This window comes from Lissotriton helveticus, chromosome 3_1, assembly GCF_964261635.1.
Source record: "Lissotriton helveticus chromosome 3_1, aLisHel1.1, whole genome shotgun sequence".
Taxonomy (NCBI): domain Eukaryota; kingdom Metazoa; phylum Chordata; class Amphibia; order Caudata; family Salamandridae; genus Lissotriton; species Lissotriton helveticus.
In genome coordinates, this window is record NC_136061.1 from 1,777,677,387 (window position 1) to 1,777,694,512 (window position 17,126).

General features: G+C 43.7%; 1 protein-coding gene across 3 annotated transcripts in view; it reads right to left on the reverse strand.

Annotated features, from left to right (window-relative positions):
• Positions 1-17,126, reverse strand: part of RPS6KA1 (ribosomal protein S6 kinase A1) — an 844,361-nt gene that overhangs the window by 472,534 nt on the left and 354,701 nt on the right. Inside the window, exon 1 of one of the 3 annotated variants that reach the window (XM_078682640.1) lies at positions 10,911-11,126. The exons of the other annotated variants lie outside the window; for them this stretch is intronic. Coding sequence (XP_078538766.1) covers positions 10,911-10,952 — 42 coding nt within the window. The 5' untranslated portion in view covers positions 10,953-11,126. Of the gene's footprint in view, positions 1-10,910; positions 11,127-17,126 lie in introns of those variants that run through there. 3 annotated transcript variants of the gene reach the window in all.

Below are 17,126 nucleotides of genomic sequence, written 5' to 3' on the forward strand. Positions count from 1 at the left end.
TACCACCCATGGACAAGAGGCGTTTATTGAGAATTTGCATAAAATGTTCATAAAACCAAATCGCAACATAAAACATATTGCACATCACAATAATGTGAGTATTTTCATGAGGTGAATACAGAAGAAATAAAAATACAATATCCTGTTAAAATAGTAAAAACCTTGAACCAAATGCAAATCTACTGGGTGACCTAAAATAGCTAGAGATAGAATCGCCACCAATACCACAGCCGGTCTTATTTTCATCACCTCAGAACCAAATAAATGTAGCATACATGAGTCACATTCTAAATATATAGTTTGAAACATAGTATAGCATTGCATCATGTGCCACAAAACACCGGGAAAGGATACTGAAATAAATACATGTCCACAAACTCAGTGTAAGTAACCACGTTGCTCTGGCTTTTTCTGAAATCTGGGCATAAGTATTACATTTAGCTAGCGTTTCAGTTCACAAATTACATGCCTCCTCATAATGGTCTTTGCAATACCTGTATGTGAGGGAGGCAAGTGAGCATTCCCAATCTAAAATGTTAAAAGAGCAGTAAAGGTATGAAACCTAATTATTAAGCAATACCATCCGAGCTAGTTATTGGCCGGGGCAGAGTCACAGCCCATCGCCATCCTCGTCAATAACTACCTGGGTGTGTCCTCCCTCAAATAATATTGCTAATTTGTAAATCAGGCCCTTGAAATTTAGGGCGATATGTTCATAACTGGTAGTTTTTCATTGAACTACTTTGGTGGAAAGTTACAAGAAGCATACCAGTCAGATTGTTATGGTCATAAGGTTCTGCCATTTTTGTTCCAAGTATACAGTGAATGCAAGGCTTTGAGGGGATTAAAAGGAAAAACACAGAAAAGGGCAATAGCACATTTAGTCACGATCTACATAATTTGTTGGTGGTATGCATATTTTAGAAATGATGATAAGTTCTAAGGCAATGTTAGGCCCCACCAAAATCTAAAATTATGGCGACTTCTAAGGCGATTTTAACCCAAAAACCTTGCTGATCCTCGTTTCATGCTGATGAATTAGGTATGAGAAAACTGGTTCCTCTTATTTTTTCATGGAAATTGTGGAAGGGGTACTCCAGAAGCAAAAATGAGGACATTTACTATCAATTGCCAATTATGGTCATCCATGGGAGAGAAAAAGGCCTGTTGGGCCAACTGAAACATGCACTTTCAACACTAACTGCTGCCTGTTAGTCGATTTCACTGAGTTCTACTGCAGGTTTCCACAGTGTCCATAACAAAAGTGAGGCACTTCTAAACACCATGTTGCTGGAATAGGAATTATAGAAATCAAATAATTTTCTATGGAGGAGTTGAGGTTAATGCTCTAGAAAGCTAAAATCAATACATTTTCTATAAATTCCCAAATAACTTCCATATAGAAGTTAGGAAAAAATGTTGGCATGCCGAGTGAAAAATGTCCTTCCAGCACCCGCAGCAGTCTTAGTTGATCCCCAGTTTTCAACTGTAGCTTCGCCAGGGAGTTATAATTAACAACTAGAGGGCTAACATTCTATGCTCAAGACAAAAATAAGGCACTCCTGCATATCACTTTGCTGGAAGTGGAGCTGTTGAATGTAAAGCCTTTCACACTTACGTAAATGAGCAATAAGGTGAAGTATTAATGCAAATATGAAAGCAGCTGGTTTCTCATAACGTAGTGCTGTGAGGGATTTTAGTCATTGTTGGCACATAGCTAAAGGAGGAGTTCACGACCCAAGTCCAGTATCCCCTTCGCACATCTGTTTACTCAAGCTACCTATACTTTCTGTTACGTAATACCTCGTCAGTCCTAAAATTGTAACATTTTGGTAGACAAAGGTTTTTATTCTTCCACTTAAAGGAATGGGAGTAGATATATTTTTTAATCTATTTTTTACAGGTGCAGGAACCCATTTAAAATGAATATATTTGTGCTCGAAATGGCAGTGAGACTCTCCAAATGAGCTGCCATTTGGGCATTTAATGTCTTTTTTGTTTTTCACACTTCCGCTTGTCAGTAGTTGCATCTAAATGCATGAATGTGCATTAATTTCAAAATAATTTATTTTTTTACTCAAATCTAAGAAAATTCTAAAACATTTTTAAACAAATTTGTCTATAAAAAAAAGTTGCTTTATCACATACAAAGGACTGCATTCAAGGTTAATTAAAACATTTTAAAAACTATAAAAACTAGGTTCTTATTTTAAAACTAGGTGAATACTGCCATTGGCTACACAATTGTCATACTCAGATCAATATAAATATGTAATACAAGCAAACAAACTATTGTTTTCGGGGACTCATTTGTTTTAGGAACGTTTAGTTAGCAGACAAACATTTTCATGTACATATTCAGCATTCTGAATCCCACTGCACAACATAGTATTAAACTCAAAGAGAAAGGTTGAGGACTATTTTATCAAAAGTACAAAAATAATGTATGCACACATTTTCCAAGTGTACAAAATCACAGAACACATCCGGTTCCCTGAAATCACGTTTTTTAAAAGCCTAACTCATGCATACATTCTTAACTCTTGTTGAGGAGAGCCAACTTTGGATCACAGTTTATATTTCACACCATCTGCTGATTGTAGACATTCATTACTGTCTACTCTCCCCCACCCCAGCATTTTTCAAGTATCACTATGATCTCAGTTTCAGAAATCCTATTTTATGCCTTAATCAGGATAGAATATATAACTGGTGTATTTATTTTACACACTGCCATCCATGCGTCACATTCATAGTCTTTCGTGCACAGTCGTAATAATTCTCAAATATATTATAAGACGAGGGCAGAATATTAGAAAGATGAAATATCTAAGTAAGAGATGCCCAGGAAAGGAGCATCTAAGGACACCAGATGTGAAATGGAGACTTTACGCTGAAACGTAGAAAGGACGAATGAGAATAAGTCAGCACTGGGGGGGATGGGGGGGAAGACACATATAAAGAGTTAACATAAATATAAACACTGTGGGGGAGACGCATCCGTGACACCGTGTGTAAATATGACTTATTAAGTATGTATGAGTCAAAGTATGCTTGGGTTAGGCTTTTAAAGAAGTGATTTCTGTGATCTAGTATATTTTGAAAAATGGTATGAATTATTTTTGTTCTTTCGATACATTTTGTTCTCAACCTCTTTTTTTGAGTTTACTATGTTGTATGATGTGATGCCCGACATATTCGACCTTCTGAACAGAAAAGTGCTTAATTATAACTATCTTCATCAGCAAGCAGCATATTCCCCAGTTCAAGCACAATCTGTAGCAAAGAGAACATTCTAGTTCTGGATTAAAATACTGACGAGGCTCGTCTCCGGTACTAGCTATTAATATGGGGGGCTGGGTGTTCATTGACACTCTTCCTGTTTCTGGGTCTACCTGCTCAGATATCCCTTCTGTTATAAGCTGTTGGGGACTTTCAATCTGGGCTAAACCACCCTCATTGAGGTTGCTGCTTCGGGAGCCGCTCATGCTCCCTCCGACCACGCCTTCCTCTCTTTGGGGATGTAGCCCTATTGGATGACCCTTATGTTCATAATCAGTAGACTCCGAGGATATTTCTCCCTGGGTAGTTTCGGGGACTACTTCCATTAGTCAATCTACCCGTTCTAGAGGGCAGAACCTATTCCTAGTGGGGATATTAAAAATGGGTTGTTTTCTCCAGTTTTGACCTATGTTTGGAAATACAAAATTGTTATGCACAGGTCTCCTTCCCATCTGCTGATAGTAATCAAACTGCTGAAGTATATTAGGAGGATAAAAAAAGCCCAGAGGAAATAAAAGAATATTACCCTTATTCCTCCCATACTCCCTTGCTAGGACTCTTTTGGTCATCATTGGATTTCTGGAATTAATGACTATACAATTTCCTTGAATGTCCTTGTGTCATCCGCCAATCCAACCCACCCTTCTTGTGGATAAAATCTCTTCGATGTTTTCATATCCAAAATCGCTATGGTTTACTATCCAGTGAACACATTTGTTCTTTAGTTCTTGGTGGGATTCGGTCTGTCCCTTTCCTAATTCGGGTACACCTGCCAAAATTAGTACATAAGGAGTTGACGCAGGGGGAAGATTTAGGTTTGGTAGACAATATATCTGATAATTACGCTCACGTGTTGGTTGAGTTTCTTCCAGTACCTGGCCTTGATTATTGTGAGTTTCCCCTATTCTTTTAGACGCTAATGGATATTTGTTTGTTGCATTTATTTGGTTCGAGGAAGACTTTGCTGCACTTAATTCATTATGGTTCCTAACCTGTTGTGCATGATCTGGATTTGCATTTATGTTTAATGATGGCGCTCTTTCATTCGGAATAGAACAGTGTTTATCTGCTGGGCAACTATTAGAGGCCTGCTCTCTTGTCATGATATCAGAGGTAGTGTTAACCTTAATTATATCCCTTGTTTTTATCCCTTCATTCAAAATTGCATTCAGCCCTTATAACCTTTCTAATAAAGGTCTAAGCTCCTCCTTAACAATGGCTCTCATTTGGATCTGGAGATTTCACGATGTCACCCACTCAGGCTGATCAGTGGCACGGCATGTAGAATCCACTGCTGTGTTACCCTCCAAAGAATCAATATCTGGGATAGGGCCCTGTGGTTTTTTTCTTTTGACTGGCGGCTTCGCTTTGGGTCTTACTTTAGCTTTGGTGTTTCTACCTGACTGAATTGAAGCACTACAATTCGGAGACTCCATGCTCATTGTATCTATATTTGCCAGTGGGACATTAGATAACTCTATTGGTAGGGCTTCTAATTCACATGAAGAGCTGAAATTCAGCGATTCGGATTCTAGGTTCGGTGTAATAGATAAACGCCTCTTAGTCCGTTCTATTTCTGAGGCCACTGCTCCCAGGGCTTTCTCCAACATCCTATCTATGGATGTGGGCTTAGCGCTAGGTTTGGGCGGAACTGGGATTTGTTTCTTGGCCACACAAGCCCTTTTGCCCATCTTTAGAGCTTCCGAATATTATAGGGAGTAGACTATACACACCAATATAATATACAAATAAGATCTACACACAAAATATTTCGCTGTGTCCTTAGTAGGCCCTTGTGGGTAGCAAAAGTATAAATGGGCAAGCCCTGGGGGCTTTCAATCTTGATAATAGGTTAGCAGGAAACAGTACCTTTTTGTCCAAGACCCTCTTTGCAGATGTCAGGGGGGTGGCCCAGCCCGGCCTCTTCCGACCCCTGACAGCCACACACGGCCCGCCCTTTGCCTGTGCTTAGCCCGGCGCCCGCGCGCGCGTCCCGCATGGCGGGAGGGCCAGACACTGAGTACTTCCGGTTACAGGGGGGAGTGGCGAGTAGTCAGTTACAGCCCCGCAGAGTTCTGGGCCTGTGAGTGCTCCATGGGCCCCCAAGCACACCAACTGCAGCCCGAAGCGTCTCCCGAGGAGCGGGAGACGCGAGAAGTAAAAGTAGCCCCCGGTTGCAGGGGGGAGGGGCGAGTTGTCAGTTACAGTCCCACAGCGTTCTGGGCCTGTGAGTGCTCCATGGACCCCCAAGCACACCAACTGCAGCACAAAGCGTCTCCCACGGAGCGGGAGACGCGAGAAGTAAAAGTAGCCCCCGGTTGCTGGGGGGAGTCGTCAGTTACAGCCCGCAGCGTTCTGGGCGTTTGAGTGCTCCACGGGCTTCCAAGCACACCAACTGCAGCACGAAGCGTCTCCCCTTACATTAACATTCTCCTCCCAGGCATCAAAATGCTCTGAGCAACTTTTGCACTAGTTGTAGCTCTCCGGTGCTACATGCATCTATGACTACTTAGAACAAATATTACAAAGCCACATTAGTATATTGAACACATGGTTTAAGAACTCCACTAAGGTTGATACTTGAAGTTGAAGTAGAAATTTATCATATATGAACAGATGTATAAATGCTGACCAAGCAAATATTGGTGACCTGATTTAAGGGTATTTTTTATGATAGGTACTGTACCCTTCCTTACATGTTGTTTTTATCCCACCTCTAGGTCTACCATGAGAACAAGGGGGTATGTAGTTTTACACTTACCTTCCTGTGTAGATAGTACGACACTCAGATCCTGAAGAAGTGTCCAGATCCTCCGGACTATTCTGACACGAAATATGTTGATCTTTTGAGAGTAGGGCCTCTACATCTAGACACATTGCGACTCTCCGCCCCTTTTAACTAGGCAGTTTACCTATGGAATAAAGGTTAGGAATAGGACTAACCGACATATTTTAATCCCACTCCCCTCACATTTACACATGCTAGGACCCTTACCCCCACTGCACCAACCGGCAGGAGCAGAAGATCCCCGATAAAGAGCCCCGGTTCCGGGTTCCCGTCAGGTATTGCAGCGCCGACCTGACGAGGGGCATACTCAAATGATGAAGCATGACACCGATCTAGCTAGGTGTGTGAGAGTACTAGTTCCACAAGGGGGATTCCCCTCCCCTACCTTCCTTCTCTTCACATACATCTATGGTCTCCTTCGGGACCCCTCTCTTGGTCTTTACTACCATATCATCTAATATCCCAGAGGAACTCCGTACTAGTGTGAAAATACAAGCTCTCCGGTGCCGCCAGGAGGTGGCATGCAGCTTCTAACAACTGCTTCTGACGGATTCCACTAAACTGGCATGTAATAAACACAAAACTGCACACGGACGTCAGTTCCGGGGACTTTTTCCACATTCCAATGGGATGTGCAGATGGGAACCAAAACTGCATCAATGACCGTGACCATGCCCAAATGTAACAGGTCTGCACCGTTTGGGATCTTATCACTATCAGCACTGGCTTATTGTTAAAGGAGGGAGAGTGGTGAAGAATATGAAGATTATGCATCCAACAGAAATATTGTAATCAAAAGGTACATAACGTTTTTCTGATGGATAGATCTTCCCGCAGCTCACTCACCTTAAGAATGTGTCCCAAAGCAACACTGTCTGGGAGGTGGTATTGGGTAGTGTTGATTAACAAAGGCCACCATACATCAGCCCTGACAAAGGCTTGCAGCTGACTTAGGCTGTGAAGACGTAGTGTTTGCCAAAAGTATAGCGAAATGACCATGTGGTTGCCCTGCAGAAGTCAGCCACCAGAAGGCCTCTGATGAGAGCTTTGCAAATAGTCATGGCCCTGGTAAATTGAACATAAATGCCTTCCGAAGGGCTTTCTTGGTTCATGTGCAACAGATCTACATAAAGAGGATGGCCTAATGTTAAATGGTGCGTTTGGCCACCGCCTTGCCTTTCCGAGCTCTGGCGAAGCCCACAAAGAGCTGACCATTCACCTTGTCCTTGTGTGATCAATGTAACAGGGTATTGCACATCTGGGCTCCACTCTAAGCAGCTAGATATATCGTCAAAACACGCCTTAACCTTTTCCTATAACAATCTGATGATTTCAGCGGATTTCGAACGCTATGCTGAGAAATCTTCCTGGACATACAAATTGACCCTCACACCTTTATTTTCAACTTATTATTAGAACAACAATAATCAGGACTGTTTCTGATTATGTGGGCTTAATTAATTTGGCCCTTTACTTTATTGTTCATTCAAGTAAAAAGATTGTTATGTATGAGAAACACACGAAACATATGACAATCAATCAAATGTAAAAATTCACAAATATCAACACATTATTTTCAAAAACATTGAATCATACAAAACAAACATGAAGGAAAAATTAGAGAAAAACTTTGCACATTATTTGCAGTTTGTAGCATGTATCAAATGGTGAAAAAGACGATGATTCTTTGGAAAGAATATACAAGAAGGCTAGTGGATACAAATCAATAAATGTTATATCACAATAATTTCTATGTGTTTTGTAGCCTTCTTGCTGCTACAAAACACATAGAAATTATTGTGATATAACATTTATTGATTTGTATCCACTAGCCTTCTTGTATATTCTTTCCAAAGAATCATCTTTTTCACCATTTAATACATGCTACAAACTGCAAATCTGCAAAGTTTCTCTAATTTTTCCTTCATGTTTGTTTTGTATGATTCAATGTTTTTGAAAATAATGTGTTGATATTTGTGATTTTTTACATTTGATTGATTGTCATATGTTTCGTGTGTTACTCATACATAACAATCTTTTTACTTGAATGAACAATAAAGTAAAGGGCCAAATTAATTAAGCCCACATAATCAGAAACAGTCCTGATTATTGTTGTTCTAATAATAAGTTGAAAATAAAGGTGTGAGGGTCAATTTGTATGTTCATGTTGATATATATGGTCCAGCCCCTCCCACGACCCAGGACCTAACTCCTTTTACTCTAGTAGGAGAAATCTTCCTGGGGCAGTGCGAGTCAGTAAAGAGAGCTCACAGAACGGGGGCCAGTACCTTAGTAAGCACCAACTAATTTTTAGCTGCAATGAACATAGCTCAGGAAGAAGCAGAATCCAGAAGTGCCAGGTCGGAGCAGCTAGAGTTGCCAACCCAGCATCAACAGGCTCATGCCTTGCTAGTGCTCTACAGAGTCCTAAATAAATCCAACAACCTGCAGGAAGGTTGTTGGAGTTTTCTCCAATGTCGAGGACAAGCTCAGAACCAAGCAATGGAATTGAAACTATTTCCAGTCCGAGGACTGGGACCGTTACATCGAAAAAGAAGACAATTTCTCCTTCTTGTTGTTGTTTTGTGTGAGAAGATCAAATCCTGTCAGGACACATACCTGGGGAAGGCAATGTTTCGGTGTGGCCCTAAGGACTCTGCTCGAAAATATCTTGGTCTCCTGCTATCCAACTGCCTTCAGATGCATCAATGAACAGGAGTTGTAGGCCACAGAATCACGGTCAGGGCCCATGCATCACACGCAGATATCATGTAGGTCTGACAAAGACATTTTTATCTGGCATCTACGATAGGGTTTCAATGTTGAAATTGTAAGACATTTGATCTAGCTGCAGTCAAAAAGCTGAGGAATTTAGTTTCTAGATGCAATAGGAAGATGATGCAAGAAAATGAATCCAGGAGGTGTATGAGACGGAGCCTGGCTGAAAATGGAATAAACGGAACTAGTGGATTTTTTGTTAACATACTGGTCTGGCATTAGGTTTATTTCAAAATATGAATTTACCTTCAATTTGTCAGCTTTTAATAAATCATGGAATTTCTTTTTTGAAGCACTGAATACATAACACATTTTAGGCCCTCCTGGGAAGGGGACATAACTTTGCTGCTAACATTAGATCTGCATGGTTAGTTTATCCATATTCACCTATTTTGTTTGGCATGCTGTTCGGCTGCCACTAACAATGGATCGGTAGAAACATTTTATATGCACTTATTGAAAGATTTTGAAATATAAAAGATGAAGTAAATTATATGTATAATTAATTTACTGTGCAACCATTCAGACGCCATACATATGTGTTTACGGACGAGACAATTTTTTTGTTTACATTAGGTCACTTAATACCCAACGTTAACAATCCAATTAAATATATATATATATATATATATATATATATATATATATATATATATATATATATATACATGGTATTTATACCAGCTGTGTGGAGGTTCATTCCCAAGAATGCCAACACTTTAATGGATAAACATTTATCAATAAAATAGAGAGGTGTTGTGTTAACACATGCAGCGGCTCTTCTTCAGCCCAAGCAGCAGCGCTGCCTCGCCCAATGTATTGTGATTCTAGCCACAAACCACTGTTCATCAGCTCAGTTTCAACAACGATTAAAAAACGAAAAAAACGTTTCCTGGGCGGAAAGTTTCGCTATAAATTGAAAAGACAGTAACTGTTGAATGTAGCCTCCCTCAGAGTGCAACAAATAACAGGGTTCGTGCACTCCCAAGAGGCCCGATGACCACATAATTTATTACTTTTTTAACGCGCAGGTTTCTACCGAATTTTCAAAATTCAAACTTTCTCTGCGCTTTGTTTTTATGGCTCTTTTCACTCAAACTGAGAACGAGTCGTCCTTCGTCAAAGCGGATATCAACCCAGTGCGGAGACAGTGTGTCATCACGGGCCCTAGTGCAAGGAAGGAAATGCCCCCCACGCCCCCGTCCCGCTCTTTTAATTGTGAAATACAGCAGTAATCAGGATTCGGTTGGCCCCCGTAGGCCTGTGAGCCCCGGTGCCACTGCACCTGTTCCACCAATGGACGCGAAGGCCCTTTATCAACCCACCCCCAGTGCAGGGAATTAGCTGGTCTAGGCGAGGAAGTAGCGAGAGTTTCTACAGACAGTTGGAGAGTAAAGTGAGTGTTCGCTCGTGGCCTCTTTCTGCGGGGCTCCTCTGCGTGAACACAGAGGGCAGGGCGAAGCCTCGGCGAACTAGCGCAAACATTACAACCGAGCAAAGACGGCACTCGGGACTCTCCCGAGTACAGGTACGTGGTGCGCCTAGTTTGTTTGGCAGCGCTGGGGTTTGTACGAAGGAGACACGAAGGCGACGTATGTCGTCGTTCTTGGTTTACTCTCTCCTCACGACATACACTCGTAAGTCTGCTAAACCGGACCACCCGCCCGATACTCGCTCAAGCTTCCTACACTGGCCGTCGTTCTGAAAACTGCGACAGAGAGGATGACTGCGCCCCTTCCGCACCTGCCAGGCGTGAAAGGTTCCATAGCTGTCCCTCAGTCTTGGGACCCGTCACCATAAAACATTCTCCACAGCTCGCCTTCACCACATCCTCCATCCTACGCCACTCATGTTGCCCAACTAATGAGCAACAATATTCAAGAAACAAAAAAGCGAAGTGCTGCGGCAATGAATGCACATTTTACATTTTGCGTGGCGCTTGTGCACCCGGCTACCCCCCTCTTACCTCCCCCCAAACCATCACACACTTAGAACCCCAAACCTAGAGCTGTCCGAAGGCGCCTCGTCCTGAGCTACCCTTCACAGTGGTGTCAGCACTTGCCTGCGGATTCCGGTGCTTTATACGGAAAAGGTGCCTCAGCATGTCGGTGGCTGGTGTCCCATCACCCCTCGTACCCTCACACCTTCAGCTGCCCCCACGCCGAGAGGAGAAACCAGGTCCTTGCCTTGGGGGGGCGCGCAGAGAAGCCTCACAGCTGTCACGGTGGCACCCGGTTCTGTGCTTTGGGAGTGTTTAACAAGAACTAAAGGAAACTGCACAACTTCCCCCCACAAGAAACCACAAGCAACAGCTGTTCACCCTGACTGCGCACGGAGGCATGAGTGAGTCTGTGCCTGTCGGCGCTGCTCAGCATTCTCACAGAGCAGAGGCCGTGGGTACCAGGGAGGCAAGACCTCACCCACGGCACTTCGAAAGCTAGGCCACAACACTCACCAGGGTCCAGCTGGAGTCCTGGACAGGCTAGGTCACCTTACTCCAGGGCCCCTCGGAGGATAAGCTACTTCACCCCAAGGGCCCTAAAACACTAGGCAACCTCACTCACAGAGGCCCTAGGTGACTAAGCCACCTTACCCGAGGTGCCTACAAGAATAGGACTATACACGAGAAGGAATCTATGCATAGCAAACTAGATCTCACCTGAGGAGCCCTACCGGAACCAAGGCCTTGATTCCCGATAAAAAGAATATGATGATCACACTACATTAATCATTCCTAGGGCTCCAAGGTCTTAGGAGGATGGGCTGCCCAACTACTAGAAAAATCCCCACTCCCAGGCCATCTAGGAGGCTGGCCAACTATGGAAGCTCTCCAGCAGCAGTAACAAAGGCTGCCCCACACAAAAGGAGTAATTAACATTGCTTCCCTCAGCTCCTGAGGAGAGAAGGGTGGGGATGAAAACACTCTGCACCAGAGCTGGGAACAGCCCATGCCAACTGGACAAAGGAGGAAGCCCAGACAACTGGAGTCAACACAGGAGGGGGCTCCTCTTTGAATGCTGCATCAGTTGACTCCAGGACCAGTTCCATCCCACCCCAAGGACCAGTGAGGCTGACCCCCCTTATACCCAGTGGACCAGTTGGGGGAAGCCATGGTCTTCTCTGCCCAGAGATAAAGACAAGGAGGAAGGCTGGCGAAGGGAGCCAGGAGAAGCAGCTCTCTGTCGATTACGCTACTTTGGAGGGGAGGCGGTCTGCTGAAACTGCTCCCGGTGGCTAGTGCTGGCCGCCAGGAGTCAGCCGCGGCCGGCAGTGGGAGTACCTGCAGGGCGGTGACGTGGGGAGGGGCAGGGTGGGGGGTAGGAATATATGGATTTCGGAGCTTCCCAGGTAAGTAAACTTTTAAATAAATAAAACGAATTTTGTTGAGTGCACTGCATTCCCAAATGCGATGCAGTGCGCGCAACGAAATTCGTTTTATTTATTTAAATGTTTACTTACCTTTAAAACTCTGTAATCCATACATTACTACCCCTCCCCCTGTCACCGCCCTGCAGGTACTCCCACTGCCGGCCGTGGCTGCCAGGAGTGCAATGAGCCAAAAATGTTCTGAAACAGCCCAATGAGGCCAGTTATTAGTTTTTCCCGATCAGTGACCTTTTAAAAAAAAAACTTTTTATTTATTATTGATACACGATTACACATAGATCATACGGATACTATATGACCATATGTTGTATACAAATTAACCCCTTTCCAGCGTGAAAAATTACACTTTGGATCCAAAATAATTAATATTAATATTTGCATTTTACATAGACAGTCATGCATCTGTTGTATATTTACTTTAGGTTAGTTACCATCCCGTTACTGTCTTTATCTATTGTTCCTACAATGTGTAGGGCTAACCGATGTACATCCTATCCCCAATACGTTCGGTCAGCCATATCTCACGTCGGCAAGATGCACGAGAATATTTGAACTTGTTTGTGTTCGCTGGTATTATGCAACATTGGGGTTCATTCTTCTTCAGTCTCCCCAGTCTCCTTGACCTCGAAATAAGCTTGGTACGGGCCGCAGCGATTTCTGGGGCAACTCTGGGGAGGGAGCAACTCACTATAGGTACCCGACTGAGAGTTACAGAATCCATATCTGCATGCCAATCACTCGAGTGATAACTGGGCCTTGGGCCCATTGCATCGCGACCCAGCCGTCTGGCAAGTAGAAACCCAATAGCCACTAGGGGGTCTGATTTATTTGTCTATTGCCTTATCGAATACTAATAGGGCCAGCACGGGGTCAGCTTCCAGTGTGGCAGGAGTTATCTTGCACAGTTCGCTAAAAACTGCACTCCAGAATCCGGCTACCCCTCCACATGTCCATGCTACACGTAGAAAGTCAGCCACAGCTACCCAACATCTGGGGCACTCAGAGGTGTCCCACATCCCATATCTATGTAACCTTTCTTGGGTACAACACACCCGATTCCCATATTTGAAGTGTATGAGTCTGTGTCTCCTGTTGAGTGATATTGATTTGGTTATTGAACAATAGTATTGCCAATCCTGGTCTTCAATAATTTTACTTGGATCTTTCTGCCATTCCAGCCCAGCACCAGCAATACTAAGTCTATGGGCCTCTAGTGTCAGTTTGTATATTTTCAAGATAGGCCAAGTAGGGTTGGTCAATTGGATCAGATCTGAAACCAAAAAAAAAAAAATCCTACAACAGAGCGCATGGTGCTCCGCCGCCAGGCCACTCGTTACCTCCAGAGCAGGGAAAGAGGGAGGGGGGGGCGTCAGGGCATGGCGGTCAGTGCAAGATGGATTCCTTAAATTAATTCAATATGGGTGTGCGTGGGGCCCCCTCCCCGGACTTTTTTGTCTCAACCACCCCATACCCTGAGCCGTATATGCTGAAAACACCAGGAAACAGGGGGAGCACAGTTTCACCCATGCCAGTGAGGGCGTATGCCAGTGTCTTGGCGGGGGGGGGGGGGGCGGGGAGTGGGCAGCCACCAGCCAGTAAGACCCTAGCTGCACAAGGAGTGGGGAGAACAGAGCTGCCGGCTCCCGCAACTGTGACCGAGCAACTCTGCCACACGGAAGCCAGCTATGGGTGGGCTCCCTGTTCTGGACCCAACTTCTGGGGCATGAGGGTGTCCGGTGGAACCAGGCACCCCCAATAAAAATAAAAGGAAAAGCTGTGCGGTGCGAGGATGCATGGCAAGGCAAAAGGGTGCAGCGATGTTGCTCATTCCTTTTCAAGTTACTCCACAAGAAAGCACCCCATAATGCCCTGCGGGGCTATTTTGCATATCGATTTGCTGCTTGTGATGAACGGGCAGCGGCACCACCAACATTAACAAGCATTTGCAATGCAAAAGGTCTCGCATTATTAATGTTTGAGCTATTGGCATTGCTAATAATTATGCAACACCAATAGCTCAAACTTTAATAATGCAAGACCTATTGCATTGCAAATGCGTGTTTCACTCTGCTGCAGTGAGAAGGGGGTAACAAATAGTGCGTAAAGCGAGGTAAACGTGAAGGTAGACGTGAAGGAGTGACGTCCCACCCATTCCCTTCTCAGTCTGTAACTTGACTGCAGCTGAGGCGGACTGACACGGTTGTTGCCTGTCAAGTTTAACCCTCCTGGCGGCGGAGAGGGTGCCTAAAAAAGAAAACTAAAAAACGTGTTTAAAGAGTTTGGAAGTTGACGAGGTACGGGCGCATCTTTATTAGGTGCACAAAGGGTTAAGCTGTGGTGACAGATCGATGCCCCTTCCCTACAATTGTTAAAACACAAATCGGTGGATTCGTTTGTGTGTGCCGAATCAGCCACGAAACAACATCTAAGCGTGGCCAAGACTTCAGCAGTGTGTTTTGGAGGGGGGTGGGGATCGCTCTGTTATTGGACCCAAGCAGAAAACAAGCACTGGCGTTGCCAATAGGTCTCACAGTAGGAAAGTTGGAGCTATTGGTTTTGTAAATGACATTTTATATTTATGTTTTGTGATTTACAATGCAAATACTTTTAACTTTAGCAAATGTGACACTTATAGCATTTTTAAAGCCACATGTTTTGTATTTACGTGACTTAGATGTATACATCATACTAATATAAATGTCTTTTTTTGTTAATTAATTAATATTGAAATAAGTTATTTATCTATACTACTATAATAAAGGAAGAACTTTCAGCCTTTGTGGCGGGTAAACTCGGACACCACAGCGCCAATCCACACACCCGATACACCGTTGGAATCGTCAGGGTGTGTAGGCTATATACATTTAAAAACAAACGTTATTTTAAAAATTTACAGTAAAAAAAAAAAGTAGTCCCTCTGAAGTAGCGCCGGCTGCGACGTGCGTGCTCACGTCAAGAGCGTGGGGAGGAGCGGCATCCAGGAGCGCGACGAGGAGCGGCGGACATGGCGCGGGGGAGGAGCGGTGACGTGAGGCGCAGCGGACAGGCCAGCGGCGGTGCGAGCAGCGGACAGGCCAGCGGCGGTGCGAGCAGCGGACAGGCGGGAGGAGCGGCGGCTCAGGTAAGGGGACCCATGTCGGGGCTCGGGGCAGGCGGGGGACGGGCCGGGCGGGGGCCCGGGCTGCTGCAAAATGTCGGGGCGGGAGGGGGTCGGCGAAGCGTGTTGCACCCGGACAAGGTCGGGACGGGCTGCTAGTAATGTATAATATATCATACGAAAATGCCAATACTGCTACATCAATTTTAAAGTATTATTCTTTTCTAAGCACACGATCAAAACACTATGCAAGAGGGACATTTTTTTCCGAATCAGTCATTGTCAATTTTGCATTTTATTTGCACATTTCTGATTTGGTATTTTTTTAAACACATTTACATATTTTCCAAAACGTATTATGAAACACATCACAAAGACATCAAAAACAAAAATTTCTTTTTTTCATACCTCATTCATACTCATTCATACAGGGGGGAATTTTCTAGGCACACTCAATACTTTCATCCAATTCACAATCTGAAAAAATAAAGTACTATATTTATACAATTTATATACACTTTTTTGAAGAAACCATAGGATATCAGTGGAGATGTAAATCGTTATTGTCACATTATTAATCTATTCTCTTATGGTTTCGGTGTGACAACGTCACAGAAGAAGGTCTACGCGTTTCGAACTCTTTTAATGTAGAGTTCTCGTCAGGACCATAGACTAATGAAAAACAGAGAAACCTCTGTTAAAATATGTCATTTTATGTAAAAAGAAGCTGATTTTGGCTCGACACGCAGTCCTCTGCCTCTTACCTCTCTAAATGTCAGGTGGGATGTGTTCCTAAATTAGCCAACGTCCGCGGAGCGGGACCACCTGTATAATAAATGCACACGGTTTTAAACATGCTGCCAGTCATCAACCATTCAGCGTTACACACACTTCACCACATACTTAAAGATGATGAATGTTCATTTCTTTCTGTGAACAATGAAAGATGACAAGTGTAAGGGTGTTGGTCTCTTATTTGTTACTTCTTGTGCATTATGGTGGAGCGAATAGAACAGTCTTACCAGATTATTCAGCCATATTTTCTTAAACGCTTTGCGTGGGTCAGTCGGCGAATTTGCTTCCAGGGTTCACAGCGCACCTGGAGGATGAGAATACATTTTTCAAATTCGTTGCACAGTTGGCGGGACATGCAACCTGAGTTCAGAATCATTCTGATTCCTTCACGTAACGTACCGATCAATTGTGGCGTGTTCTCGCTAAATGCCGGCTCTCAATCTGGGGTGTGCGCTCGGGGAGACGCTGTGTTGTTTATGTATGTATGTCACATGACTTTTTCCAGAATTCCGGGCGCCATCTTAGCCTAGTCGTACTCGTTCTCCTTACATTGGGCACGTGTGTGCATCACTTGGATTGTGTGATGTTGATGGAATCATATGTTCAGTGTATTTAATAGGTGGATCGTCGGACTTAACGCTCTGTGATTTGGAGCGTTTTTTCATGTGTGGTATATTTAGATACTCAATCTTTTTATGGTGGCCATCTTTGATGTGGGACCCTTGCCAATAGTTCGTGTTCCAGGTATATATTTTATTATGGAATCATGTTTGAAGCATCTCAAAGCAGGGCTATAGTTTGAACATCTCTGAAAGTTCATTTAACCCATTAATGGCTGTGTTAAATCTTACAATCATCATTGCTTCTTGTTTTGATAATTTTTTGTCAAGGTCTCCTCCTCTTTGATCTTGTTCAATTTTTGTTATCACAGTCCATCGTAGTTCATTGTCTCCATGATTCTTTTGTTGCCAGTGATTAACCAGTGGGGCATTTGGTACC